The sequence below is a fragment of the Motacilla alba genome, chromosome 21 (assembly GCF_015832195.1).
Source record: "Motacilla alba alba isolate MOTALB_02 chromosome 21, Motacilla_alba_V1.0_pri, whole genome shotgun sequence".
NCBI lineage: Eukaryota > Metazoa > Chordata > Aves > Passeriformes > Motacillidae > Motacilla > Motacilla alba.
The window spans coordinates 1,964,237-1,991,869 of record NC_052036.1 but is presented as its reverse complement, the minus strand read 5'-3'; the positions used below and the strand labels follow the sequence as shown (position 1 = coordinate 1,991,869).

General features: G+C 47.8%; 1 protein-coding gene across 1 annotated transcript in view; it reads right to left on the bottom strand.

Moving 5' to 3' along the window:
• The window catches only part of ATAD3A (ATPase family AAA domain containing 3A), a 29,518-nt gene extending 3,326 nt beyond the window's left edge, over nucleotides 1-26,192 (bottom strand). Inside the window, exons 1-15 of the mRNA XM_038159919.1 lie at nucleotides 25,920-26,192; nucleotides 24,642-24,718; nucleotides 22,394-22,495; nucleotides 20,912-20,971; nucleotides 20,030-20,099; nucleotides 19,089-19,254; nucleotides 17,706-17,775; nucleotides 15,014-15,169; nucleotides 14,761-14,817; nucleotides 13,729-13,854; nucleotides 12,751-12,875; nucleotides 9,329-9,380; nucleotides 8,246-8,316; nucleotides 4,580-4,747; nucleotides 3,868-3,976 (exon numbers count right to left, since the gene is read on the bottom strand). Of these exons, the coding sequence (XP_038015847.1) occupies nucleotides 3,868-3,976; nucleotides 4,580-4,747; nucleotides 8,246-8,316; nucleotides 9,329-9,380; nucleotides 12,751-12,875; nucleotides 13,729-13,854; nucleotides 14,761-14,817; nucleotides 15,014-15,169; nucleotides 17,706-17,775; nucleotides 19,089-19,254; nucleotides 20,030-20,099; nucleotides 20,912-20,971; nucleotides 22,394-22,495; nucleotides 24,642-24,718; nucleotides 25,920-26,148 (1,638 nt within the window). The 5' untranslated portion in view covers nucleotides 26,149-26,192. The remainder of the gene's footprint in view (nucleotides 1-3,867; nucleotides 3,977-4,579; nucleotides 4,748-8,245; nucleotides 8,317-9,328; nucleotides 9,381-12,750; nucleotides 12,876-13,728; nucleotides 13,855-14,760; nucleotides 14,818-15,013; nucleotides 15,170-17,705; nucleotides 17,776-19,088; nucleotides 19,255-20,029; nucleotides 20,100-20,911; nucleotides 20,972-22,393; nucleotides 22,496-24,641; nucleotides 24,719-25,919) is intronic.
• Nucleotides 26,193-27,633: the final 1,441 nt, after the last annotated feature.

The window sequence follows — 27,633 nt, the reverse complement described above, 5'->3', positions numbered from 1 at the left end:
GGGAGAAGCAGCTGCCCCTTCTGGGAGTAGCTTGCACACACATCAAAATGGTACCAAGCTTCATTTATATTCATACCTCTGCCTCCTGCAGGGGCAAATTTTAACCCGTTTTCTCCAGTGCAGCAGCTCCTGTTTTATCCCTCAAACCCAACCACGAAATAATTGTGTTTGGTGAGGATGGAACAGATGACAAGTCCAGCCTGAATGACCTCGTGTTTCATTTCAGCCAAGATTTGTGGTTGATTTGGACCTGGCCAGACTCATCTGTATCATTTAAATCCCATTTATAATGAAAATAGCCTGATGAAATTAAAAATAAAAAAAAAAATCCCCCACAAAAATACAACAGCTATTTTTAAAACATAAACAAGGTTCAGGGAGTAAAAAAAAGCATTAATGTCAGTGGCATAAAAGGCAAGGAAATGACAGGAAGCTCACACTGGGACATAAAACTCCTGGGAATTCTCCTGAAGTGCTGCCAAAACAGTTTTCCAAGATTACAGCTTGGAATAGTGAAAGGTTGCTTTCAGGTTTTGACATTTTATCTAAAGCACATCAGCAGCTTTGAGTACGGGGCTGGGAAGTCTGCACACGACTGGCAACAGAGCCGAGGGGAATTTTTAAGGTGAAAATGCACCGAGTCCATGCTGGAGCCATAAAGGGCAATGGAAAAGCACAAGGACAAAAGGGAATGCTCAGAGCTCTGCAGAAGAGATTAAAATGGATTTTTAGCACGCACTCTCTTGGCTGTGCCAGACAGCAATATTTTTCCCAGTGCTAGAGGTTACACTCTTGGCTTTTCTGCTTCTTATTTCTTTCCTCCTGTTGGTAAATTCAGGACAGCCAGAGCCAGGCTGGAAGAACTTCGTGTGAGTGACAGCCAATCCATCTCCCATGCAGCTGATGGTGGAGTTAAGCCTCTGGAAGCTGCAGATATTGCTCAGTTTTACTGAGATGGTTTTTAAAGGCAATACTGGCAGGAGAATCCTCGTGGGAACTCACTGCAAGGGCACAGGACAGAGTGGCCCAGGGAAGAGCTGATGCTTGTGGTGCTTTCACCTCCTAAAGCTTCAGAATTTCCCCCAAAACCATCTCTGGGATCCAGTTCAGGAGGGGAAGATGATCCCAGAGGCTCCAAACCCCACCAGGGCCACACAAACCTTCCAGTGCCCAGGACTGGGGCTCAGGTGTGCCTCAGAAAGGGGCTCAGGGTGGGGTTATGGGCTCTGACCCCTGCAGGGCCCAGAGATGGACCTGGATGATCCCTGAGGGCTTTTCCCAGCTCAGGATATTCTGCAATCAGATTATTTCCCACCTTTGGCAGGCAGCACCTTGAATTAAAAGGGAATTAAAAGACCAAAAAGAGAGATATTGCTATGAGACGTAAGAAATACAGAGTGTCTGTGGTGCACAAGCACCCTGCAGCTGCTGCAGCCAGCCTGGGGAGGATTTTTTGGAGTAATTTCTGGTTCCTCCAGCCCCTACCTACCCTGAGCACTGTAGCTATGCAGTTAACTCATCCTGCCAAGCTATTTTTGTCTCCCTGACCCAGTTCAGAGCACAGCCATCCACAGGGGTGCACCAGCACCACGGGAAGGAGAGCAGGGAGGCAGGGACTGGAGGCAGGAAAACACTGCCAGAAAGGCTGGAAAACGAAGCCTCAAACCTTCCCTGATCCCACAAGGAGTCACCAGCATTAAAACAGGGCCTAAAATACCACCAGCACCCAGCAGAGCAGCTGGGGGATGAATAAATTCACCTGCCTGGAGGGGGGCTTTACCCCAAAGCTGCTGAGGGCTTCACACAGAAAAACCCAAAGGGCTCCTGGCAGGAACAGCAGCTCCAAAACTCCAAATTCCTTGTTCAAAATATGGACAAGTCACAGGTTTTCATATTTTTATAAGTTTGGGTCATTTGTATATTGGGGGTTAATCTTCCAATTACAGCCTCAGGAAATGAAGGGATTTATTCCAAGTTTGCTGCCCCTAAACTCATTTTTTTGGGGGGGCCTGAGGTGTCCTTGATTGCCAGGCCTGGAGAGGAATTGCTGTGTCTGCCCAAAATGGGGAAGCAGCAGCTCCCACTGTCCGTGGAGTGTGGAGCTCTACACTAAAGAACTGCAGGGTTACAAAGAGATGAAAAATACAAAAGCTCAAATCACAAGTGAGTGAAAAAAACCCCCAGAGTACCAACAGCTCTGGCAGGCAGCTCCCAGACAATCCTCATGCCAGCCTGGATGCCCTCATGCCCAGTCCCTGGGCTCCACTGACCCTTGGCACATCCCCCTCCCCTTCCTGACCAACAAGAAATGAGGTCCCTTTGATTTTCACTTTGATTTTCACCTTGATTTCCACCCTGATTTCCACCCTGATTTCCACCCTGATTTCACCACAAATAAAGTTTCTTGCTACATCCAACCAACTCAGATATTTCTCCTCACTCTGATTTCCACCTTGATTTCCACCTTGATTTCCACCCTGATTTCACCACAAATAAAATTTCTTTCTACATCCAACCAGCTCAGATATTTCTCCCCACTCCCCTCTCCCGAGTGTTTTTTTTTAAAGCCCTTTGAGTGTTTGATGAGAGCAGAGAGGAGCACAACAACTTCCTGCTGCAATTTGACATCAAACCTCGTTAACAGTGCTGGCAGCACGAGGTGCATTTTTAAAAGCTGTCAGGGAAAATTAAGTCACCCCCAGCTTTTTCCTTCCTTCACCAGCACTTAAAGGATAAATGATAAAAGCTGAGGTCATTCCTGGGGAGAAATGACAAACTTGCTGATAAGGGGTGATAAAAAGCAGAGCATCATTTATCACAACTTCTTATTACAGGAAATAGTTGGCAGCAAAGCCTTTCACACACATGGGACAGATGACAGCACACATTTTGAAATATGATTCAATATCATAAAAATTATACAGGACAATTAACCAGCTGTGTGCTACCACAGAATAAAATAAGAACTAATTGGACCTCAGCTCATGACTACTGCAATTAAAATGAATTTATACTAGAAAGGATAAATATTTCTGTTCCTTAAAAGGTGGAAAATCAGTAGTAGAAGGAATGAAACGCACAAACTTCGTCAGGTGTCAGTGAGCTGCTGAACTAAATTAAAAATTTAAGAGCTAAACAAAAAGCCACTTTGTTTTTACAAGCCCTGAAAGGAAGCTGACACGAGTAGGTTACACGACACACAAATTGGAGCACATTCCTCCAGCTGCTATTTCTAGGTTAGCTGATGAAAATACACAATCCAGTAAGAAACTGGCAGCTGGGACAAAACAAGGTGAAAAGTTGATTTAAATAAAAAAACAACCATAAAGCTTGCTGAGCATGTGAATAACTGTACTCCAAGTGACTGCGTTTCTTATTTTTATGTATGGAAGAAATATCTGGTTTTTTTCAGCTCCAATTCCAGTTTTGTTCCTTTAACAGCTCAAATGGCACTGAAAGGGTTTGGAACAAAGAGGGGAGGATGGCTCAGTGCCCCAGCGAGGGCACCAACATCAGGCTTCTCTTCCGCTGAGCCTCCGGAGCTGGAGCATGAGTGTGGCCAGCATGGACACCCCAAAGTGACCCCAAACTCACCTGCTTGACCTGAATTCCACAAGGGAACTCCCACTAGGGATCATCCTCCTGTGTATGGGATGAGGAATTGTGCTGAGATTGCAACACCCACCCCAGAGGCAGCAGGGATCTGGTGCCACACTATGGACAAACGGAACTTCTCCAGGGAGAGGTGAGCTGAGACTCCAGAATCAAACACTCCAACCTCCCAGGGGGGGAAAAAGGGGGAAAAGGGGGGGAAAGGGGAGGAGAAAAAGGGGAGGGGAAAAAGGGGAGGGGAAAAGCCCCACTCACCTGCCATGCCACAGCAAGCTGGGAGATCTCCCGGCCGGACATGCCCTCGGTCAGCCTGGCAATCTCTGAGCACTTCTTGCCATAATCAAACTGGGCCAGCTTCAACCTCCTGAAAGGCAGAAGAACCTTTTGGTGGATGTGTAGCCACAGCACGGGAGCTCCTGCAGAGCCCTGCTTGCATTACTGCCTCCTGGATTTGAAGGGCACAACAAAAAATCTGGGATGGCATCACACTGAGATAGCGAGAGGCATCTCCCAAATCTTCTGTTGCTTGTGGAAAGAGTTTATAGACAGAATACACAGGAAAGGGGAAGAGGAAAGGGGAAGAGGAGAGAGAGGAAAGGGAAGAGGAGAGAGAGGAAAGGGAAGAGGAGAGAGAGGAAAGGGAAGAGGAGAGAGGAAAGGGAAGAGGAGAGAGGAAAGGGAAGAGAGGAAAGAGAGGAGAGGAAAGAGAGGAAAGAGGAAAGAGAGGAAAGAGGAAAGAGAGGAAAGAGGAAAGAGAGGAAAGAGGAAAGGAAAGGAAAGAGGAAAGGAAAGGAAAGAGGAAAGGAAAGGAAAGAGAGGAAAGAGGAAAGAGAGGAAAGAGAGGAAAGAGGAAAGGGAAGAGAGGAAAGGGAAGAGAGGAAAGGGAAGAGAGGAAAGGGAAGAGAGGAAAGGGAAGAGAGGAAAGGGAAGAAATTCTCCAGGTGGGAGAGCTGTGAGGGGCACTCACTGCTTGCCCTCTGTGGCTGGCTTCAGGACGTGCTGGTCGAAGTACATCCTGACGAGCCGCTCGCGCTCCTCCAGCTGGGGCAGCTCGAAGTTCACCATCTCATCTATCCTGTCATTGATGGCCCAGTCAAACTGCTCGGGCTGGTTGCTTGCTAAAACAAGCATAAACCTGAAATTAGGGGGAAAAAAAAAATAAAGGAGAGACTGACAAAGCCATACAAATAAAAATCGATGAGCTGAGTCTGAGCGTCGGGAGCTGCCGTGGTGGGGATCAAAGATGTTTCATCACCTGAAAAAAACCCCTGAATTCCTGAGAAATAGCTTTAACAGCATCTCAAGCAGCACACTAAAATGTGTTGTGGGGCTGTTTAGAACAGTCTGAAGTGTGCAGACCAAGCTCTGCTCCACGATACAGATGTGCTGCTCCAGGTCCTGCTTTTTTTTTAAAAAACCCCTTTTTTTTATTGCTTTGTAATGATGCTTCTTCCCCGTGCCAATACTTCAATGCTTTAATTGATGTCACCAGTTTAACAGCGCCGAATAATCTGAAATGGGCTTTTAAGCACAGCTATTGGAATATTGATGTCCTTGCTGTCTGGCTGAATCACTGGCTACAAGGGGCTGTGTTCTCTGCTGTCATTTCTGGAGATGACTTGGCCAAGACAAGACTGTGGCTTTTCTACCAACAAAGACTGACCGTGAGCCAGCAGTGTGCCCAGGTGGCCAAGTACTGCCACGTCTGGGGTCACCATATATTACCGTGGGTCTTCAGGGCAGTCAGGACTTGGTGAAGGGAAGGAGAGATCTTGACTCCATTTCAGAAGGCTGGTTTATTATATTATGATCTATATTACATTAAAAAGACCACACTATAACAATTCTACAAAGAACAGAGAGAAAGATTCATCAGAAGGCGAGACAGGAATAGAAAGGAATGAATATTAAGTTCTGTGACTCCCAGAGAGTCCCAGAGCTGCTGCCCCCTGGATTGGCCACCAAGCAGAAACATCCCACACTGACCAACTGAGGAAGCACCCGCTGCATCCCACAGCAGCAGATCACAAATTGTTTAGACTTGAAGCTGAGGCCCTTCAGCTTCTCAGGAGAAGAAAATCCTAGCAAAGGGATTTTCATAAAATATCACAACCACAGCCAAGAAGGCCAATGGCATCCTGGCCTGGGTCAGGAATGGTGTGGCCAGCAGGAGCAGGGAGGTCACTCTGCCCTGGTGAGGGCACACCTCGAGGGCCGTGTCCAGCTCTGGCCCCTCAGCTCAGGAGGGAATTTGAGAGGCTCGAGAGTGGCCAGAGCAGAGCAGCGAGGCTGCTGAGGGGCTGGGAACACGAGCCCTGTGGAGAACCACTGAGGGAGCTGGGGGTGCTCAGCCTGGAGAAAAGGAGACTCAGAGGTGCCCTCATCCCTCTCTGCAGCTCCTGAAGGGGGCTGTGCTCAGCTGGGGAGACTCAGAGGTGCCCTCATCCCTCTCTGCAGCTCCTGAAGGGGGCTGTGCTCAGCTGGGGAGACTCAGAGGTGCCCTCATCCCTCTCTGCAGCTCCTGAAGGGGGCTGTGCTCAGCTGGGGTCGCTCTCTTTCTCCGGGCAGCACTGACAGAACAAGAGGACGCAGTCTCAGGCTGCGCCAGGGGAGATCCAGGCTGGAATTGAGGAGGAAGTTTTTCACACAAAGAGTGGGCAAACACTGGAATCATCTGCCCAGGGAGGTGCTGGAGTCACCATCCCTGGATGTGTTTGAAAAAAGCCTGGATGTGGCACTGGGTGCCATGATCTGGTTGAGGTGTTGGAACATGGACTCGATGATCTTAAAGGTCTCTTCCAACCTGGAAATTCTGTGATTCTGTGACTTGCAGAAACACAAGCCTGGATGAAGGATTGCCATGTAGCCTGATATTCAGCCAGTCAGCTATGCCACAAGATGATTTTGGGCAGCTGAAAGGCAGCAATTCCCAATCCTGGTGCCAATTCCCTGCTGAAGGAAGAGCTCTCCTCAGGCTGTCACCAAAGCACCCCATTCCCACACCCCATTTCACCCACTCCAGTGAGCTCCCACTCAGGGAAGCAGGGCTGCTGCCTGCCCAGAGCAGCAATAAGGCTGCTCAGAAGTTAAAAGCAGTGCATGAATCACCAGGGCATGCTGAGTGTCCTCAGATGGCTCACGGTTGAAATCAGGGCTGAATTCAATGTGAGAGCTCATTGCAAACGAGAGCTCAGCTGTTCTGAGCATCCCCAGCACCCCAAAAAGCACCCCCAGAGCTCCTCCAAAGCAATTTAAAATCCCCAGCACCCAAAAAGCACCCCTAGAGCTCCTCCAAAGCAATTCAACATCAGGGGAAAGAAAAAACCATCCCCAGCACCCAAAAAGCACCCCCAGAGCTCCTCCAAAGCAATTTAACATCAGGGGAAAGAAAAAGCCATCCCCAGCACCCAAAAAACACCCCCAGAGCTCCTCCAAAGCAATTTAAAATCAGGAGGAAGAATGAAACATCCCCTGCCTGTCCCTGATTTGCAGGACAAATATTTCTTGTGATTATTCTTGCAAATACCACAAACTATTAATAATTATACTGAGCAATTTATAGAGCAACTGGATCATTTCAGAAGAGATTTGCTCTCCCCCCAAAGGGAAAGGCAAGGTTCTTGCAGGATCAACACCTTGCTTTCTAGCAATTTATTTGTTTTAGAAGAAACACCTCTTCCCAGGCACCTCTGGGACAGACAGACAAGCAATTATCAGTCACAGCTGCAAGGGTTCCAACAAGTTCAAGAGACCCCAAGGACAGAAAATGCCCCGGAACATTTTGACCTTCCAGGATATTTATTTCAATGTCACGAGGTCACTTCTAAAGTCTTTCATTCCAGCCTCTCTGAGGGGAGCTCATCATTAAAAACCTCACTTTCCCCACATAAAGCCAGACACAACTTTTCTTGTTGGCTCAATTGTTGACAGGAGAAATTCTAACAACTAAGTGAACTTCACACCAAAAAAAATCAAGTATGTTTTGAGAAAGGTGGAGGAAAGGTCACCTCTCTACTACGACAGGCAGGAAATGGCTTTGGCTAAACTGGGCAGTGCCGGGCAGGGAGTTCCCGTGGAGGTGACAAAGTGAGCAGGGCTGGGGACAGTGACAGTGCCACTCTGCGCTCAGCGAGCAGGGAACAGCTCTGGGATCCCACGTGGGAAGAAATGGAGTCAGATGGAAACTCATCTGCCTCAAAGCTCCTGCCCACACAAGCACAGGATGGGAGGAGGTCACTGGAGAGGAGCGAGCAGCGCTCAAGTGTTTTTCCAGGGAACATGAAGCACCCAGCCAGGATAACTCTGAATTTCTGTGGCAGTGATTTTCCTGGGCTCTTGTATAAACAGGAACTTGCCAAGAAAGGAAATATAAACACCAAGCCATTCAAGATGTCCAAATACCACCAAAGTTTCAGGAAAAAAAATTCCTTCTGTTCTGATTCCCAAGTGCCAGGAAAAGCTGAAAGAGGAACAAGCTGCATTCAGCACATGAAGTGAAAGGGGGATATTCTCTGCAGATTTTGTTCAATCCTCAGCAGCACGGATCATTTCCAACTTCCCTTTGTACACCAGAGATCCTTTAAAGACTTTCCTCAACCCAGGCAAATGCCAGCTGCTGGAACTGGATACTCACTTGTTGCTGTGCTGCCCCGTTCTGTGCAGAAATGCATTTAAAGTGGCTCTGAGATCTTCACTGATTTTCTCCTGCAAAGATGAAACCCAGAGGAGGATCAGCTGCTGAGGACTGCAGACAGGTCAGAGCTTTCATCAGCATTAAGGACAAAGGGAATTCTGTTATTTGAAGATTTATTGTCCAATAACAGAGTTCTGTTTATTGACGATTTCTTGTCAAGTAGCAGAATTCTGTTTATTGACAATCTTTATTTCTTTTAGAAAAACACCTCTTGCCAGGCACCTCTGGGACAGAGAAGCTCCACACGAGCAATCATCAGTTACAGCTGCATGGGCTCCAACAAGTTCAAGAGACCCCCAAGGACAGAAAATGACAGAAAATTGTTAAGGGTATGGAGAGAATATAAGAGATATTTAATAGAAAAGACAAAAAAATTATCATGGCATCACCACGATAATTTTGAGCGTTTTGAGGTGCTCATTCCATGGTACAAAATGGTGATTTCTTGTCTCTGCCATCAGTTATTTAGGTGAGCACTGGAGCACCTGCCAGCTTTAAGTTATTTTTCTCACTGAGGCCTGATAATCAGAGTGCAGAGGCTGGCAGTGCAGCAGGAGCAGAGCAGGAGCAGGAGAAGGAACAGGAGCAAGAGAAGGAGAAGGAGCAAGAGAAGGAGAAGCAGGAGGAGCAGGAGCAGGAGCAGAGCAGGAGAAGGAGCAGGAGAAGGAGGAGAAGGAGCGGAGCAGGAGCAGGAGAAGGAGCGGAGCAGGAGAAGGAGCGGAGCAGGAGCAGGAGCAGGAGCAGGAGCAGGAGAAGGAGCAGGAGAAGGAGCAGGAGAAGGAGAAGGAGCAGGAGAAGGAGCAGGAGAAGGAGAAGGAGCAGGGAGCAGAGCAGGAGCAGGAGAAGGAGCAGGAGAAGGAGCAGGAGAAGGAGCAGGAGAAGGAGCAGGAGAAGGAGCAGGAGAAGGAGCAAAGCAGGAGCAAAGCAGGAGCAAAGCAGGAGCAAGAGAAGAGCAGGAGAAGGAGCAGGAGAAGGAGCAGGAGAAGGAGCAGGAGAAGGAGCAGACACACACCCAGCACTTACTGTGGCCCTTTTCCTCAGGAATGCATCTGCCTCGTCCACGAAGAGCAGGAGGCTGCAAAAGGAAAGCACCACAGTAACAGGACAGGGTAAGGCAGGCCTGGGGAGTCTTGGCTTCTTTTTTTGCCAGGGCTGGGATTAAATGGACGAGATGGAATTTCTTGCTGGGACTCAGATGTTTGTTAGTTCTTATCTGTGTTAGAGTCTCACAAACCCTGAGTTCTGCAGCTCTTCACTCCAACAAACTAAAAATGGAGCCCTGTCTCTCTCTCTACAAGGCCTTTTTAAGGACAAACCGTCCAATTAAGAAATGACACCTCAATTATTTTCACTTTTAACCCAATAACCAACCACCCATGGCCTGCAATGGGGGCTTTTAATCCAATTCCACAAAACACCCAAACTCGGAGGAGAAGGAGAAGGAGGAGGAGAAGGAGGAGGAGAAGGAGGAGGAGAAGGACCTCTGCCCTAAAACCTCCATCTTGCCCCATATCTATCACTACATTCTAAACCCCAAACTCTCCGTTTCCCACCCTGTGACATCACACCCTTCTATCCCAGCTCCACCATTCCATTCTGGAGGCTTCTCCCAGGTCAGTGCAGTGCTCTCCTGGGGCTCAGTGCCTGGCAGCACAGAAAAGGTGAAATTCTCAGCATCCAGGGCTCCAGCAGAGGCTCCAGGATCCTCCTGCCTCATGGCCAGGCACCCACAGCTGCCAACAGCCAAAGAGTTGCACAAGCAGCCTCATTTCCTCAGGCAGCATTTTGGAGCTAAGGTGCAGCATGGTGTGCACCTGGCCCAGCCCAGCAGCTGAAAAATGGATTTATTTCACACACCTCAGGCCATGAATGCGCCCCCAGGCCCCTGGAGTTCTGCTACTGCTGCTCAGAAGCAGATTGAAGCAAGACCAAGGCACCTGACCCTAAACTCCTGTGGATTTTGAAATCCAGGTGGGAGTTTCCACAGGCACAGTGTGGAGTTTGGGGCTGGCAGTGCTGGAGGTCACTGCCACAGAAATTTAGACCTGCTGAAGTCTGAGTGATATTTCAGCACTCCCTCCCTCTTTAGAGAGATGCGTGCAAGGGCACAATACAGAAATCTTGGTGACAGTGACACCTCCCTGCCATTTTTCCTCCTCATGCCACTCTGAAAAGCTGAAACCAGAGTCCTGCTTTGTTATTTTGTGAGGTTTTTCCTTCCCAAACCACAGCAGCACTCATGTAATGGTTTTACTACCTGTGGAGAAGTGAATTAATAAAGCCCATGAATTATTCACCAAAATAAATTCACTTCTAACCCAAGGGCAGTGCTCCTCCCAAGGGACTGAGCCTGTAAAGATGTTTATCAGTAACAGAAGCGGGCTGCTCATAAAGCTGTCACAGCTTGTATTACCTCCTTGCCTAACTTCAAACCCAGCTTTCTTCCAGGGGATTTCAGGCCTATTAACATCTTCCAGCCAGCCCCAGCTCCTCCCGAATATTCTCTGCAGAAAAGTGTCTGTTATCACAATTTCAGCTAAGTAGGAAACTGCCAGCACTGGTGGATATTCAGAATTTAATGTGCTTAAATACTTCAGTGCTGCTGGAAGTGAGAATATCGATTTTATGGACACATGTAAGCTTTGATCAGGCAGTGTAGGAAGCTGAAATGCACAGGAATTTTTATCAGGGCAGAGAAATTCAGAGCCAGGCAGTAAGAGAACTCTTAATGTAAGGGAATTCCTTGATGGAAGCATCCAGCTGAGTATCCTCACATCTCTTCCAACTTCTCACTTGAGTTCTAAGCTCACTTAAATTCTAACACCTTCCCTTCTACAGCTCCTCAGGACAGAAACTTAAAAATTTAAATCCTGCTTTTAAATCCCTGCAGTTTTTTTTTTATTGTAAGGGGAAATAGAAAGATTTAGGTGATGAATGAAGCGAGGATTAAAAGAGACACTGCAAGATAATGTCCATCTGAAGCAATCAGAGAAGACATAAATCACAGGGAGCCACATTTACAGAGCTGAGCTCAAAGCAGCTCAAAACCCAAAGTGACACCTCCTGAAAGTTCAAGATTGAATTTTACCATCCTGGCTGGACAAGAAGCTCTGCACGACAAAAATCCATTTACATTGGCAGGAGCAAATTAACTACACACTCCTACAGAATCAGGGAGGCAGAATTCAGCCTCAACACGAGGATGCTCGGCAGATAAAAATGTGATTTTAAAGGTGACTGAAAAAGCAAAAGTTCTTTTTTGTGTTTGTGATTTTTATACCTGTTATTTTATACCCGTTTGTGATTTTATACCTGGTATTTTATACCTGTTAGTGATTTTTATACCTGATATTTTATACCTGTTTGGGATTTTTATACCTGATATTTTATACCTGTTTGGGATTTCTATACCTGTTTGTGATTTCTATACCTGTTTGTGATTTCTACACCTGTTTGTGATTTCTACACCTGTTTGTGATTTTTATACCTGATATTTTATACCTGTTAGTGATTTCTATACCTGTTAGTGATTTCTATACCTGATATTTTATACCTGTTTGTGATTTCTATACCTGTTAGTGATTTTTATACCTGTTATTTTATACCTGTTTGTGATTTCTATACCTGTTAGTGATTTTTATACCTGTTATTTTATACCTGTTTGTGATTTCTATACCTGCTAGTGATTTTTATACCTGTTATTTTATACCTGTTTGTGATTTCTATACCTGCTAGTGATTTTTATACCTGTTATTTTATACCTGTTTGTGATTTCTATACCTGTTAGTGATTTTTATACCTGTTATTTTATACCTGTTTGTGATTTCTATACCTGTTAGTGATTTTTATACCTGCTAGTGATTTCTATACCTGTTTGTGATTTTTATACCTGATATTTTATACCTGTTGGGGATTTTTATGCCTGATGTCAATGCCTTTAGCATCTCTCTCCTCCTCATCCTCTTTTATTTCTTACCATTCACTCCTCCTGCTTGAGACTCAAAAGTAAACCAGAAGCTGCATTTAAATACTATCAGTATTTCAAATCTGAGCAGTTGCAACAGGGAACATCCAGAGTGTGAACACCTGACTTGTGCTAATCTTCTAATTACTGTCAGATCATTAATCACCCTGAAGGAAATTTGTCCCAGCTTTCAAGTGGGCAGGAAGTCTCCTCTTGCTTGGTGAGAGCAGACAATCAAATTATGACTGATCTGGAAAATGTGGTGTAAAAAGGGTTTGAGAGAACAGAAAAGCAAAGGTTTTCAGCTCTTTAAATATTACTAATTAACAAGGATTCACCCATTCTAGGAAAACTTCAGGAGATTCTGTGTTACCTCACTCAACAGCAGCAACTGGGGGGGCTGAGCTACACTGCTGTAGTTGTGGGTGAGGGTTTTTGGAGCAAAAACCCAAACTGAGGATTAAAGAAAAGCTCAACTTACCCTCTCCTACTGGTGTTGGCCCAGTCGAAGAGTTTGTGCATGGCTGTGACCCCTTCCCTGCCCATGGGGGCCACGTCCCCTCCTGTCATGATGGCATAATCCATGCCTGAGTGCACAGCTAATTTCTGCAAAGGAACAAAAAGCAGCAAATTAAACCTTTTCTTTCACTGCAAGGCCATGGAGGATGAAGAGGGAATGAAAGCAGTTTAGTCCTGTCAGTGTCTGGTTTGCAGAGGGGAGGTTTTGGCTTCTTTATGCTCTTTTTAATGGCAATTTTTTGTTCAGGCCACAAAATAAACCATCTAAACCCAACAGAGGTGGATATGAAGGGGCTGCTGCTGTGGTTTTGTTTATTTTTTCCATTTCTGTCCCTCTCTTTGGGCTTTAGAAACCCAAACTAGGTGGGCTCCAGAAATCCAGTAGGGGCCATACAAAGCTTTAGGTGCCATAATCTCAAAAAATGATTGGGGTAGGGGTTTAATGTACTGATAGAGGGAAAAAAAAAATCAACTTGCATCAGTTTGGCAAATCTGCCACCGTTAAAAAGTTGATGAGACCTCAGGTGTTATGGACAAGCACTGAAAAAAATCAAATTCTGGCTCCAATCCATGTAAAAATTATCCTGGCAGTGCCTCTGCACCGGAGCCATGCCCGTGGCTGCTCTGGAGCAGGAAAGAGCCATTTAGGCAAGGCCATAAACCCAAAAGAGGTGGCTAGGAAGTGGCTGCTGCTGTGATTCCCAGAAATAAATCCCAGTTCCAAGGCCCTTTCCCAGATGGAAAGGCTCCTCTGCCTCCTGTCAGCACCACAATCCAAGTGGCTGCACTGATTCAGAGCTGCCCTTCCCTCCCTCCCCAGCAGGAACACAACGTTTATGCAATCCAGCAATAGATTTCAGCCCAGGAAGGCTCCCCAGGCCCTGGAATTTTCAGAACCCTTTGCAAGGTGCAGGTTGGCAGAACCTTGGCAGGGTTTTACCTTCGCAAAAAGGGTTTTTCCGGTGCCGGGGGGACCGTACATCAGAATATTCCTGTAGAGGCTTTTGTTCTTTTTTGTGTTTCTCGTCGCTATGGCAATGTCTCTCACGCGTGCTTCCAGCTGGGGCTGCAAGAAAAGAGTGAAATTTAAGGATCAGAAAGTACCAAAAGAGCTGCACCATCCAGGTTCCCAAATCAGTACCTGCAGGAAGGAGGCAGCACTCCAGGCTCAAGCTTTAAAGTCTTAACTTCAGCTGCTCATGACTCCACACCAAGGTCATTTCCTGTTCTATGTGAGGATTTACTTGATTTTCTGTCCACTGGGCTACAATTCTTTCATAAGAAAAAGCAGCAGTGCAGGAAGGAGTGCAGTGACTACTCTAGGAACAGATAACACCTAAATATTCACTTCCTAATGGATGCCCTGGGAGGGACACGTCAAAACATAAGCAACTCTTTGCAGTGCTGATTGCTTCTCAAGTTAAACTCATATTTATGTTCCCTCTGCATTTGGGGGTACTGGGAGAGAGCTATTCCTGCAGGAGCATTTTCTCTCAGCAGCTTCAAGCAGCTCTTCAATCTGCCAGATAACCAGGAATCAAATTCAGAAGCAAATATACAGAAGTAGCACTAATCAGCAAGTTAAGAACCAATCTCAGGGTGGGGCAAATGCATACAATATTTAGATTTTTTTTGGCCTAGAAGCTGGTTTGGGTTCAGAAATCCTTAACTTCAGATGGCACAAGTGGAATTCTGAATCTTCACGCTGGCTACAGAGAGAAACTGCAGCAGAGCAAGGACTGAACTAAGACTTCCAACTGCTTTTCACAGAGGAAAAAAAAAGGTGAACGGGCTGCTTAATGCATGTCACACTGAGCACAGGAGCTTATTTATGGTCTCAGTGTCCCAAGGGTGCTGTGACTCCAAACCTGCTGGAATTACAGCTTTAGAAGGGAGTTTAAGGAAGCAGCAGCTCTTATTTAGAATCCAAAGTCATCCTTCACAGCCCAAGACAGGAAAACAGAGTACTCACACTGAGAACAACTCCTTCAAGGGCATCCTGAGCCTTGCTGGTGAGACGTTTACCAACCTTGAGAGGACAAATTCAGTTACTCACAGGTAGGAAAAAACCACATTTTGACAACTCACTTGGACTAAAACACCTTCCAGAACACCAGCGGGCTCAGCCCACCCATTCCACCTCCAATATTCCGTTTATCCCGACCCACTGACAACCCCAGGCTGAGTTTTGCTGAGTGTAACGCAGAACCAAAGGTGAATTTTACCTTGATGGGATGTTTCAGAGCCTCCAGCACCGTGATCCTGGAGGTTTCCCTCACCAGGGAGGGTTTGCCCAGCCTCGCCTCTATGTAACGCCCCGCTACAGCCGTGGCATTTTTGGCAGAATAAACCCCCACTGCCAGCAGGGTCAGGCCTGCCACCTGCAAAAAAAAAAAAAAAAAGGGGGAAAGATGAGCAAAAAACCACTTGGCAAAACAGTGCTGTTGTGTGCTGGCCGCCCCGTGGTGGGGAATTAAGATTCAGGACAAATGCTGAGCAGGAGGGGTTTATTTTTGGTAAGGTGTTTTATTTTATCCCTGTTCAGACAGTCAAGGTCTCCCACTCCCTGGTCACTGACTGCTCTTGCCCAGCAAAAAGCAGAGGAAGCACGAGTGAAGCATTCAGTCCTGAATCCAAAAGCATGTCCTGCCCCACCCCCCCCCCCCCAAAAAAAGTGGGGATGTCCAGATTTTCACGTAAATTGAATAATGAAGATAAAACAGCCACATCAGCCAAAAAGTGTGGGGCTGAATTTTCAACTAAATGTGAGTAATGAAGATAAAGCAGGCACATCGGCCAGGTGCTGCCTGCCAGAATGCCCTCACCACACCGGAAAACGCGAGCTGAATTTCAGATGCTGAGGCAAAACAGCTGAACTGTGGCTGCCACCAAGGCAGGGCACAGTGGGGAACACAAAGGGAATACCTGCTAAGGGTGACAGCTGTGCCAGCCCCAGGACCACAGGCAATGAGGGGCTCCAGAGGAGCCAAAACCAGCATGGGAATGGGAATTGCCACCAGGGGAATGGGAACTGCCACCAGGGGAAATGGAATTGCCACCAGGGGAAATGGGAACGGCCACCAGGGGAAAGGGAATCGCCACCAGGGGAAAGGGAATCGCCACCAGGGGAAACGGGGACCGCCACCAGGGAATGGGAACTGCCACCAGGGGAAATGGAATTGCCACCAGGGGAAATGGGAACTGCCACCAGGGGAAATGGGAACTGCCACCAGGGGAAATGGGAACTGCCACCATGGGGAACGGGAATCGCCACCATGGGGAACGGGAATCGCCACCAGGGGAAAGGGAACTGCCACCAGGGAAACGGGAACTGCCACCATGGGGAAAGGGAACTGCCACCATGGGGAAAGGGAATCACTATCACTCACTGGGCTGTTCCTTCAGAAACCCCACAAAATGAGCCATTGCCATCGATTTGCCAGTGAAGCAGAAAGACTCCAGACTCTGGAGTCAGCTTAAAGCTGATGCCAATAATTTATATCAGAGAAAAGAGCAAACTGCAGCAATTGCTTTTAAAATAAGCTGACTTCTCCTGCAAGTACAGATCAGGGTCAGAAGCCTCAAGGACAACAAGGATGGCACTGCTCAATAAACCATGAGGCACCATCTGTTAGCTCTCACTCTGCTGAAATGCGTGACATCGCTGCTGCTCTGCGTGGAAACACGAAGGGATCAGAACTGGGAGTTCCAGGAGGCAAAGAGTGAGGGATCTCCACGCCCAGTTCAGCTCAGACACAGAACACAGAGCAGGTTTCACCTTTTTAGCAGCCTCCCTCTAAAAACAGAGCCATGAGCTCATTGCTCTCATAGACCATCCAGCACAAAGTTCCCCGTGCCTGGATGGATGTGATGTCACTTTTGGACTTCAATGATGTTCATGTCACAAGACAAAGAGTAACAGAGCTTTAAAAATGAGTTCTGTATCACACAAGAACCCAACTGCCAGCTCTAAAAATCAGTCTGATTGCAGGGTGTCATGGTTTTGCACGGGAGACATTCACCTACCTTTTGATCAAAAAGTATCCAGCAAAGGAATGGGTCTCTGCTCAGTAAATAAAGTGAATTACACTAAAATCACAATAAACAAAAAACCTGAGGTAGAACCTTTGGGGTTCTGCTTGGCTGGGAAGAGGTAGAGAAAGAGCAGCACTTAGAGATGAAAAATCATGTTTCATTTACAAGAATCTTAAAATAACTGGCTGGTTCTTACTTTATAGTAATTTCAAACTTCTCAAAGCAACAGCAAATATGAGTTCCAGCTGTGTTATCTCCTTTCCAAAAATACACTTGCCTTTTTCTTCTCTTTCCTATTTTTTTTAAGCTAAATGTCCCAAATTCACAAGAGAAGAGCATGTCAGAAGCAAAAAAATGGCCATAATGCAGGAAATTTGTATCTGGGTCAAGTGAATGCACAGTTCAAAGCACCAAGCACTGATCTACAAAAGGCTCTGAATGCTGCAGACACCCCAGGAACAGATGACAAAAGGAGCCACTAAAAGCTTGTCTTGTTCTCCCCAGAGCTCTCAGGCAGAGGATGTTTTGTATCAGCCTGTGTGTACAAAATCAGAGGGTGGAGCAGATGGTGGTGACTGATTTAAAGCAAAATTTCTATTTTAACCAGCCACACCACCAAAAATGTATTTTCACTGTTGTTTTGTTTTAAGAATTACACTGAGAAACAACTTTCTGTGCCCAGGATTCCATTGCCAAGCTCTTTTGTCCTGTCAAAAGATGCTGGTTTGGCTTTTAATCAATTTATTTAGCACACGTAACAGGTCTCGAAGTGCTCTCTGGGCTACATCAAAATCAGATTTAAAGCTGTGACACAATCAGGAGTTTAACACACATTTACAACCAGGATTTTCTGGAAGTTACCGCCGGGTTTCCCAACCTTACCGTGGCTGTGACTTTATCCCAGTCTGTCACAAAAGCACGGAATCCTTCCCCAAAGAGCATCCCAGCTGTCCTGTGGCAAGCAGGAGAGAAAGGCAATTCAAGGACTCAGTTGATACATTTTAAAACAGGCTCTCCGATTGTATTAAAGCTGTTCATCTTCTTCAGAACAAGTCAAAGCTAAGGGCTCACCTCAGAACTGGAACATGAAAAAGCATGGAAAATATATTTATAATTTTCTGATGGCTACACCTGAGCTGGGATTAAGTCCAGAAAAGCTCCTGGCCTTAAGACGGTATCAATTTATTTCTTTACTACATTATTTGTGCTGAACTGGAGGTATTTAACTGTAAAGCTTTATTTGTTCAAAATCTCAAAGGACCTAAATTGAACCAATTCCACCCAGCCCTGAGGAGCCAAACTGCATGAGACCTTTGGGATGGATGTTCTGAAAGAACTGAGGGGAACCCAAAGGAATGAGGGGAACCCAAAAGGGCTGAGGGGAACCCAAAAGGGCTGAGGGGAACCCAAAAGGGCTGAGGGGAACCCAAAAGGGCCGAGGGGAACCCAAAAGGGCCGAGGGGAACCCAAAAGGGCCGAGGGGTCCTCAGAGTTACTGAGCTCCAGAACTAGAGGACAAGGCTGCAAATAATCTGCTAGAAAAATTGTATCACTCTAAATGTCTCTGGTTGCCATTCGGGTGACAATGTAGCCAGACAAGCCAGAGAGGCCACACGACACCGGAATTCCTCAGAGGAACAAACCCCAGGTTCTCCCACATGTGGGAGAAGCACCAGGCTGAAATTCCTTAGAGGAACAAACCCCAGGTTCTGCCACGTGCTGGGACACACTTGGAGCAGCTCCAGGGGAACAAACCCCGGGTTCTCCCACACACACATGTGGAGCAGCTCCAGAGGAACAAACCCCAGGTTCTGCCACGTGCTGGAACACACTTGGAGAAGCACCAGAGGAACAAACCCCAGGTTCTACCACACATGTGGAGCAGCTCCAGAGGAACAAAGCCCAGGTTCTCCCCCACACGTGGTGCAGCTCCAGAGGAACAAACCCCAGGTTCTCCCACCTGCTGGGACACACGTGGTGCAGCTCCAGAGGAACAAAGCCCAGGTTCTCCCATACACATGGAGCAGCTCCAGAGGAACAAAGCCCAGGTTCTCCCCCACACGTGGAGCAGCTCCAGAGGAACAAAGCCCAGGTTCTCCCACACAGGTGGAGCAGCTCCAGAGGAACAAAGCCCAGGTTCTCCCCCACGTGAAGCAGCTCCAGAGGAACAAAGCCCAGGTTCTCCCCCACGTGAAGCAGCTCCAGAGGAACAAAGCCCAGGTTCTCCCCCACATGGAGCAGCTGCAGGCCCTGGCCTGCACCCACCTGAGGGACTCGAGCACGGTCTGGCGGTGCTCGGCGGCCTTGAGGCGGATCTGCTCGCGGATGATGTCGGCGTTCTCGCGCTCGGCCTTGGCGCGCGCCCGCGCCTCCGCCTCCACCCGCAGCATCTCGTTCTTGTGCCGCAGCTCCATCTCCCTCTCCACGGTAGCTTGGGGAAAAAACAAACAGCAGAGAGGTCAAATTTTTGGGTGGCTTAATGCCAGGGAGGAGGAAAACCCCAAGGATGTTGCTGTGCGCTGGAAGGAAGAGAAGCAAAACGGAGCTGCCGGTCCCAAAGGGGATTTTGGAAGCTCTGTTACTTCAAACGTGGAATTGTGTGAAAGGAGAATGAATGAGAAATCCAGGAGTAAAACAACCCAAACCTCCAGGGTTTCACCACTGGGTTGTTTTATTCAGGCTACACTTCCCTCCCTGGGTGGCAGCACAGCTGGTCACATCTGTGCTGAGAGCAAACTGCCCATCCCGTTCAATCAAAACCAAATTCACATTTCTTAACATTTCTGAGATTTGCCCCCAGTGGAGTCCTACAAACCCAGGAACTCTGACAATTCCCAACAACAAAAAGAAACGAAGCAAGTTTCACACCACAACTTCTTTGTTTTCTGCAGGAAACTGAATGGAGATGAGGTGACCCAGATTCAACCGCTCCTCCCAGAAGATGATTTGTTTCTCTCCCCTCCTCAAAACTGGTTCTATTTTAGGTTGTTAGAGTATGAAATCAGAATTTCAGGAGATGCTGACAGTTCACTGGGAATTCAGATGTTTAGGAGTGCAGCCCTTTCTAAAACTAACCTTGGAAGGCATTTGGTAATTTTAGCACTCCTGAGGTTTACCTGTTCTTGCCAATCTGACATCGAACACAGCAGGGACACAAAGATCAGCACAAGGGCTCCATACACCCTCAGCAGCTGAACGAAACTCACCTCGCCTCATGGCCTCCTGCTTCTGCACAGATTCCTCCTGCTTCCTCAGATTTTCCTCATTAGCAAGTTGCTACAGGGAGAGATGACAGCAGAAGAGATGCTGATGTTATAATGACTCCATCAAGTGCAAACTGAAGTGCTACTGATGCCTCAGGTTTTGGCTTTTCTATTTTTCATATTCTGGGCTGATGCCTCAGGTTTTAACTTTTCTGTTTTCCACATTCTGTGCTGCTTCAGTGGGTGGCTCTGGGCTCACAGCAGGGGATGCTGAGCTCTCTGCACAGAGCAGGGACACAAAACAATTCCTGCTCCAGCTGGGCACCAAGGACAAATGATCCAAAGCTCAGCCCAGGAGCACAAACACCGTGGGCTGAGAGAGACAAACAAGCAGGGTGGGACTGCACGGGCTGGAGCTGGACTGGGACAATTCACTCCAAGATGCAAACGGAGCAGAACTTCTCATTTTGTGACCAATCATCCATTTTTTGGGACCATTTTGGCTCATCTCGGGTGCAGCCCTGGCTGGGCTCTTGTGCTGCCCAAGGTGGATCCATGGAGGAGATCCTTTAATAAATCCCTGCTTTATTCTTTAGCTCTGTCCAGCCTCTGCTCCAGGCCAGCCTTCCCAAGGCATCACTCCAAATATTTCCAAGCAGCAGCTGCTCAGGTTGAAGTGTGTTTTCCTCTGCCCATCTCCCAGATTTCTCCTCCCCATCCCAAGCTGCTGCTTTGCCCTAATGCCCAGCCCTCGATGTGCAGTGCTGCTGCTGAGCAGATAATAAAGTGTGCCCAGCAGGACAGGGCACAGCTGCAGAGCATCTCCTGGATTTCAGCAGGCTCCCAGCCCATTCCCAGCTGGATCAGAGCAGGAACCCACCCTACCTGCTGTCGCATCTGCTCGTCGTAGCGCTGCCGTGCCAGCTTGTCCTGGTACTGGGCTCTCTTCAAAAAACAAAACAGAAACAGAATGCACAGATTAGGCAGTTAAAAAACAGCCTGCTCCTCAGGGAAATGAGGTTCAGGAGGGGAAAAAAACCAAATAAAATGGGAAAATCCACACAAACAAAAAATTATCCTGGATTTGAATGTGAACAGGGTAAAATATCCTCAGTCAGCACAAAGAACTCCTCTGTGCTGAGAAATCTCTACAGCCTGACTTCATTTCATGGTATCACAGATGCCAAAACAAAGAGCAAGGGTTTCTTGGCCCACAAAAGGAGAGTTCAGTGGGAAAAATAAGGTTTTCATGTTCTAAGTCCCATTATCTGGACTGGTGACTGCGAGCAATAGAACTGTCAGGATGTGCTGCTGGGCTCTGGTTTTGATAAAGATTTCCATTTTCCTCATTAATTGCTCTTCTCAATAATAAATAACTCCAAATAAACCCAAGTCACCTCCACTGAACTGGAAGGGGGCTGAGGATTCACATCCAGGGAGGGCTCTGTGTCAGGGGTGACACCATTCTCTATTCCAAACACAGGGACAGCAGCACAGCTTGGGAATGATCCCCTCAGCAACAGCAACAAACCATGGAATAAACTGAGTTTGCTGTGATTTCAGAGAACCCACGAGTTTGCTGCGAGCTCAAATGGTGCCCTGTGAGCAGCAGGAGGTGAAGAACCACCCCTGAGAGCAGCTGAGTGTGCAGCTGCTGCCTGGGCCAGCCCTGCTCAAAGTCCAACCTCTGCCAGGGTAAAAGCACCACGTGCCAAATAAACAGTCCCAGCAAACCCCCCAAGCTGGAGAATGCGTTAGAATTAATCAATTCCCTCACCTCCTGTGCTCTCAGAGTAAAAAATCCCCATAATTTAGCTTTTAACATTAAGGCCAGCCTTTGTTTTGCATGTTTCAGGATTATTGCCACATCAGCCACTCAAGCTAAAACAAACCAGGAAGCACCAACTCTGCTCCCAACAACTCAGATTTGCATCACTTCTCCTCTTAAGATATTTTTTCCTGTTTAATTCTGAAGAAATAGAATACTTAAGACTGAAATCCAAATAACTTCAGAGCCATTTCACTGTCCAGGCTAACATAAACAGTTGATAAACCAGTATTTCTCAAAACTTCCCTGAAAAGCCCCTGAGGAAAACCCCAAAAAACACAAAATGAGAGAAACTGCGGCCACCAGTTCCTCTGGATGTTCAAGAACTTGGGAACAAAAGTGCAAGAGGATTAAAAATCCAGCTCAACATCACAAATCCAGGAGGGCTCAGCCTGTGAACACCCCCGGAGCCCCTCTCCCCAGAAAGGGATAATTAATGAAAGGGATAATGAAAGGGATAATGAATGCATCATTGCCTTTTCTATAAGGGAAGGTACAAACAAGGTTCCCCTCACTTGGCTTCCCCCTCATCCCCTTACTGCTTGGTGCTGTTTGGTTTCTTCACTGAGGGTCTTCCTCCTCTCTTCTGCTTGCACCCTGATCTGCTCATTCTTCAGCTGTTCTATGGCAGCCTCATACTCCTGGGACAGAAGCAGAGAATTTCATTCCCAGAAATCCAGAGATCATCCTCTGCAGACAGTCACACTGCCACAAACCCAGAGATCACCCTCTGCAGACAGTCACACTGCCACAAACCCAGAGATCACCCTCTGCAGACAGTCACACTGCCACAAATCCAGAGATCATCCTGTACAATCACACTGCCACAAATCCAGAGATCATCCTGTACAATCACACTGCCACAAATCCAGAGATCACCCTCTGCAGACAGTCACACTGCCACAAATCCAGAGATCACCCTCTGCAGACAGTCACACTGCCACAAATCCAGAGATCATCCTCTAGAGACAGTCACACTGCCACAAATCCAGAGATCACCCTCTGCAGACAGTCACACTGCCACAAATCCAGAGATCATCCTGTACAGTCACACTGCCAAAAATCCAGAGATCATCCTCTAGAGACAGTCACACTGCCACAAATCCAGAGATCATCCTCTGCAGACAGTCACACTGCCACAAACCCAGAGATCATCCTCTGCAGACAGTCACACTGCCACAAACCCAGAGATCACCCTCTGCTGACAATCACACTGCCACAAATCCAGAGATCATCCTGTACAATCACACTGCCACAAATCCAGAGATCATCCTCTAGGGACAGTCACACTGCCACAAACCCAGAGATCATCCTCTACAATCACACTGCCACAAATCCAGAGATCATCCTCTGCAGACAGTCACACTGCCACAAATCCAGAGATCATCCTCTGCAGACAGTCACACTGCCACAAATCCAGAGATCATCCTCTGCTGACAATCACACTGCCACAAATCCAGAGATCATCCTGTACAATCACACTGCCACAAATCCAGAGATCATCCTGTACAGTCACACTGCCACAAATCCAGAGATCATCCTGTACAATCACACTGCCACAAATCCAGAGATCATCCTGTACAATCACACTGCCACAAATCCAGAGATCATCCTGTACAATCACACTGCCACAAATCCAGAGAGCACCCTCTGCAGACAGTCACACTGCCACAAATCCAGAGATCATCCTCTAGAGACAGTCACACTGCCACAAATCCAGAGATCACCCTCTGCAGACAGTCACACTGCCACAAATCCAGAGATCACCCTCTGCAGACAGTCACACTGCCACAAATCCAGAGATCACCCTCTGCAGACAGTCACACTGCCACAAATCCAGAGATCACCCTCTGCAGACAGTCACACTGCCACAAATCCAGAGATCACCCTCTGCAGACAGTCACACTGCCACAAATCCAGAGATCATCCTCTGCAGACAGTCACACTGCCACAAATCCAGAGATCATCCTCTGCAGACATGCTACTGACAATCACACTGCCACAAATCCCTCTGTATTCAGAGTGGTACCCTTAAAAGATGACCACTGACAGAAGAAAGTTAAAATATTATCGTGGATATAAATAATTAAAATAAATAGAAACAAAAAATATGATGATAAAATAGTATAATAAAAATATGGTTATGATAAAGCAGGATAATAAAAATATGGTTATAATAAAATATTATTATGATGAGATATAACAATAAAATATGATGATAAGATGTGATTATAAATATGATATACTGAAATATGGTGATACTGAAATGAGATGACACCAAAATATGGGGACACCAAAACATGGGGACACCAAAACATGGGGACACCAAAAATTAAATTCTCAGTGATCATAAGAAATATAACCAACCATTTCAGGATTAAACATAATTTAAAAAAAAAAATCCAAGAGATCAATCAACACCCAAAGGATCCCTACATTCCTTTAGAAGCAGCAGAAGTGTGTCCTTCACCCCGTTAATTTACAGGTCACACAGAAGCCCCCTGGCACTCCCAAGAGCAGCAGTGATACTCCAGGAGTTACAAAACCACTCAGGACATGCAAGTTTTAATCAAAGCCACAAAAAATTGTGTCAGAGTAGGCCAAATTAGCCGAGATTCCCCTCCCAGAATCACTTATTTTTTCCTCCTAAAGGCAATTAGCTACAATTTGCTGAAGCTGAACAGACAGGAGAATTTATCATCCTCTGCAGAGGAAAGATTGGAACTTTTGTGCCTCCCAAACCTGGCAGCTGCCTGAGGAGCTCCGGGGCGAGGAACTGCAACCCACCTTCAGTTTGGTTTGCTGCTCCAGCTGCAAGGTCTGCTCCTGCATCTGGGCCAGGCTCAGGGCATCTTTGGCATGGCCTGGAGGAGGGGAAGAGATCACGGACAGCTCATGGCTCAGGTTTAGCTTTGCTATTTTCCACATCCTGGGCTGATGCCTCAGGTTTTAACTTTTCTATTTTCCACATTCTTAGTTGATGTCTCAGGTTCTGGTTTTTCTTTTTTTCACATTCTATACTGATCCCTCAGATTTTTAACTTTTCTATTTTCCACATTCTGTGCTGATCCCTCAGGTTTTGGCTTTTCTATTTTTTACATTCTTAGTCGATGTCTCAGGTTCTGTTTTTTTCTGTTTCCCACATTCTGTGCTGCTTCAGTGGGTGGCTCTGGGCTCACAGCAGGGGATGCTGAGCTCTCTGCACAGAGCAGGGACACAAAACAATTCCTGCTCCAGCTGGGCACCAAGGACAAATGATCCAAAGCTCAGCCCAGGAGCACAAACACCGTGGGCTGCACAGAGACAAACAAGCAGGGTGGGACTGCACGGGCTGGAGCTGGACTGGGACAATTCACTCCAAGATGCAAACGGAGCAGAACTTCTCATTTTGTGACCAATCATCCATTTTTTGGGAGCATTTTGGTTCCTCTTGGGTGCAGCCCTGGCTGGGCTCTTGTGCTGCCCAAGGTGGATCCACGGAGGAGATCCTTTAATAAATCCCTGCTTTGTTCTTTAGCTCTGTTCTAGGGCAGCTTTCAGAGTGATAGCAAAGAGAGCAACTGCTGCCACCAGTTCCTCTGGATGTTCAAGAACTTGGGAACAAAAGCCCAAGAGGATTAAAAATCCAGCTCAACATCACAAATCCAGGACAGAACGGGGGCTCAGCCTCTGAACACTCAGAGAACCCCTCTCTCCAAAAAGGAATAATTAATTAAAGGGTTAATGAAAGGGATAATGAATGCATCATTGCCTTTTCTTAAGGGAAGGTATATTCTTTCTCATAACTACAGAACCATAAGTCTACGAATTTTTGCTTAATGTCTATTATTGTATTTTCACACCGATCTAAGCTTCCTCCACGGCTGTAATTAAACCCCTCAGTGCCCGCGGCAGTTTCTGTCTGCCCGATTCTCGCACAGCCGCTCTCTGAGGGACTGACTGCAACAACCCCTCCATCCCTCACACCCAGCCGGAACCTCCGGGCACCCTTTTCTACCCTTCCCGGAGAGCACAGCCCGCTCCGGGACCCCCTTCCCACACCCCCGGCGCCCTCCCCTCACGCACGGGACGCGTCCAGCTCCCGCGCCGCCTTGGCCGCGCGCTCCAGGCCCGTGGGGTCGAAGTTGCTCCATTTGTCCTTGGGCGTCTGACGGTCCCCGGCGCCGCCAGCACCACCGCCGGCACCCCCAGCGGTTCCGGGCGGTAGGGAGAGGCCGCTGCCGGTGCCCGGGGGTGCCGCGTCCCCGCCGCCGCCCGGGGCGGCCCCGCGGTTCAGCCCGAACAGCCACGACATGAGGGCGGCGGCGGCGGCTCCACGCGGGGACGCGCCGCGGCCAGCGCGCATGCGCCGCCGGGCGGGACGGCCTCCTATTGGCCGGCCGGAGAGCAGCGCCGCGCTGTGATTGGCGGAGAGGCGCGGCGTGTGGGGTTTGATTGGTGGGAAAAGGCGGGAGGGGCGGAAGGGAAGGGTTGGGGACGGAGAGCGCCGAGGGACAAATGGGACGGGCGGCGTTTCCGCCTAGCAACGGGAGTGAGGGGCGTTGCTAAGGGCCGCGACGTGAGGGCGAGGCCTGGGAGTTATCCCGGGTTTCCTATGGGGTTATCCCGGGTTTGCCTGGAAATCAGCCCCAGCCTGGTGTTATCCCGGGTTTCCCTGGAAATCAGCCCCAGCCTGGTTTTATCCCGGGTTTCCCTGGAAATCAGCCCCAGCCTGGTGTTATCCCGGGTTTCCCTGGAAATCAGCCCCAGCCTGGTTTTATCCCGGGTTTGCCCGGGGGTTATGCCGGGTTTCCTTTGGGGTTATCCCCAGGTTTCCCTGGAAATCAGCCCCAGCCTGGTGTTATCCCGGGTTTGCCTGGAAATCGGCTCGGGACTGGCATTATCCAGGGTTTGCCTGGGGGTTATCCCGGGTTTTCCTGGAAATCGGCTCGGGACTGGCATTATCCCGGGTTTCCCTTGAGATAATCCCGGCTTTCCCCCGAAATCCTCTCCTTGGAATGGCAGAGAGGATGGGAAAGCAGAAATGGGGAGCGAGAAGAAACCTGTGGCTGTGGTTCTGTGGGATAAAGAGCAGGATTTCCCATGGAAATCAGCTCCTAATCCATCATTTTTGGAGTGGGAAAGATGATAGAAAAGTGGAAAAGAGAAGGGGAACCCAGGGAAACCCTTATCTGTGATTATATGGGGTAAAGAGCAGGATTTCCCATGGAAATCAGCTCCTAATCCATCATTTTTGGAACAGGAAAGATGATGGAAAAGTGGAAAAGAGAAGGGGAACCCAGGGAAACCCTTATCTGTGGTTATATGGGATAAAGAGCAGGATTTCCATGGAAATCAGCTCCCAGTCCATCATTTGGGAGTGGGAAAGATGAGACAGGAGCCTCCAGAGAAGAGGAGCACAGGGAAACCCTTATCTGTGGTTATATGGGATAAAGAGCAGGATTTCCATGGAAATCAGCTCCCAGTCCATCATTCTGGAGTGGGAAAGATGAGAGGAGCTGGGAGTGCAGTGAAAGGTGGAATTCTGCAGCCTGAACTGGGGTAAAATGTAGAACACACCTGGACCGTGCCCAGCCCTCAGCAGCAGGCCAGGACACCTTCTCAGATCTTTTATTTTTCTTTAAGTGTTCATTTTTCTTCCCAAATGGACACTTAGAACCATGGAAACGCTGAATATCCTGAGCTGGAAGGGGTGCACAGGGATCAGAGCCCAACTCCTGGCCCCTCACAGGACACCCCGACAATCCCACCCTGTGCCTGAGCACAAATATTTACCAGA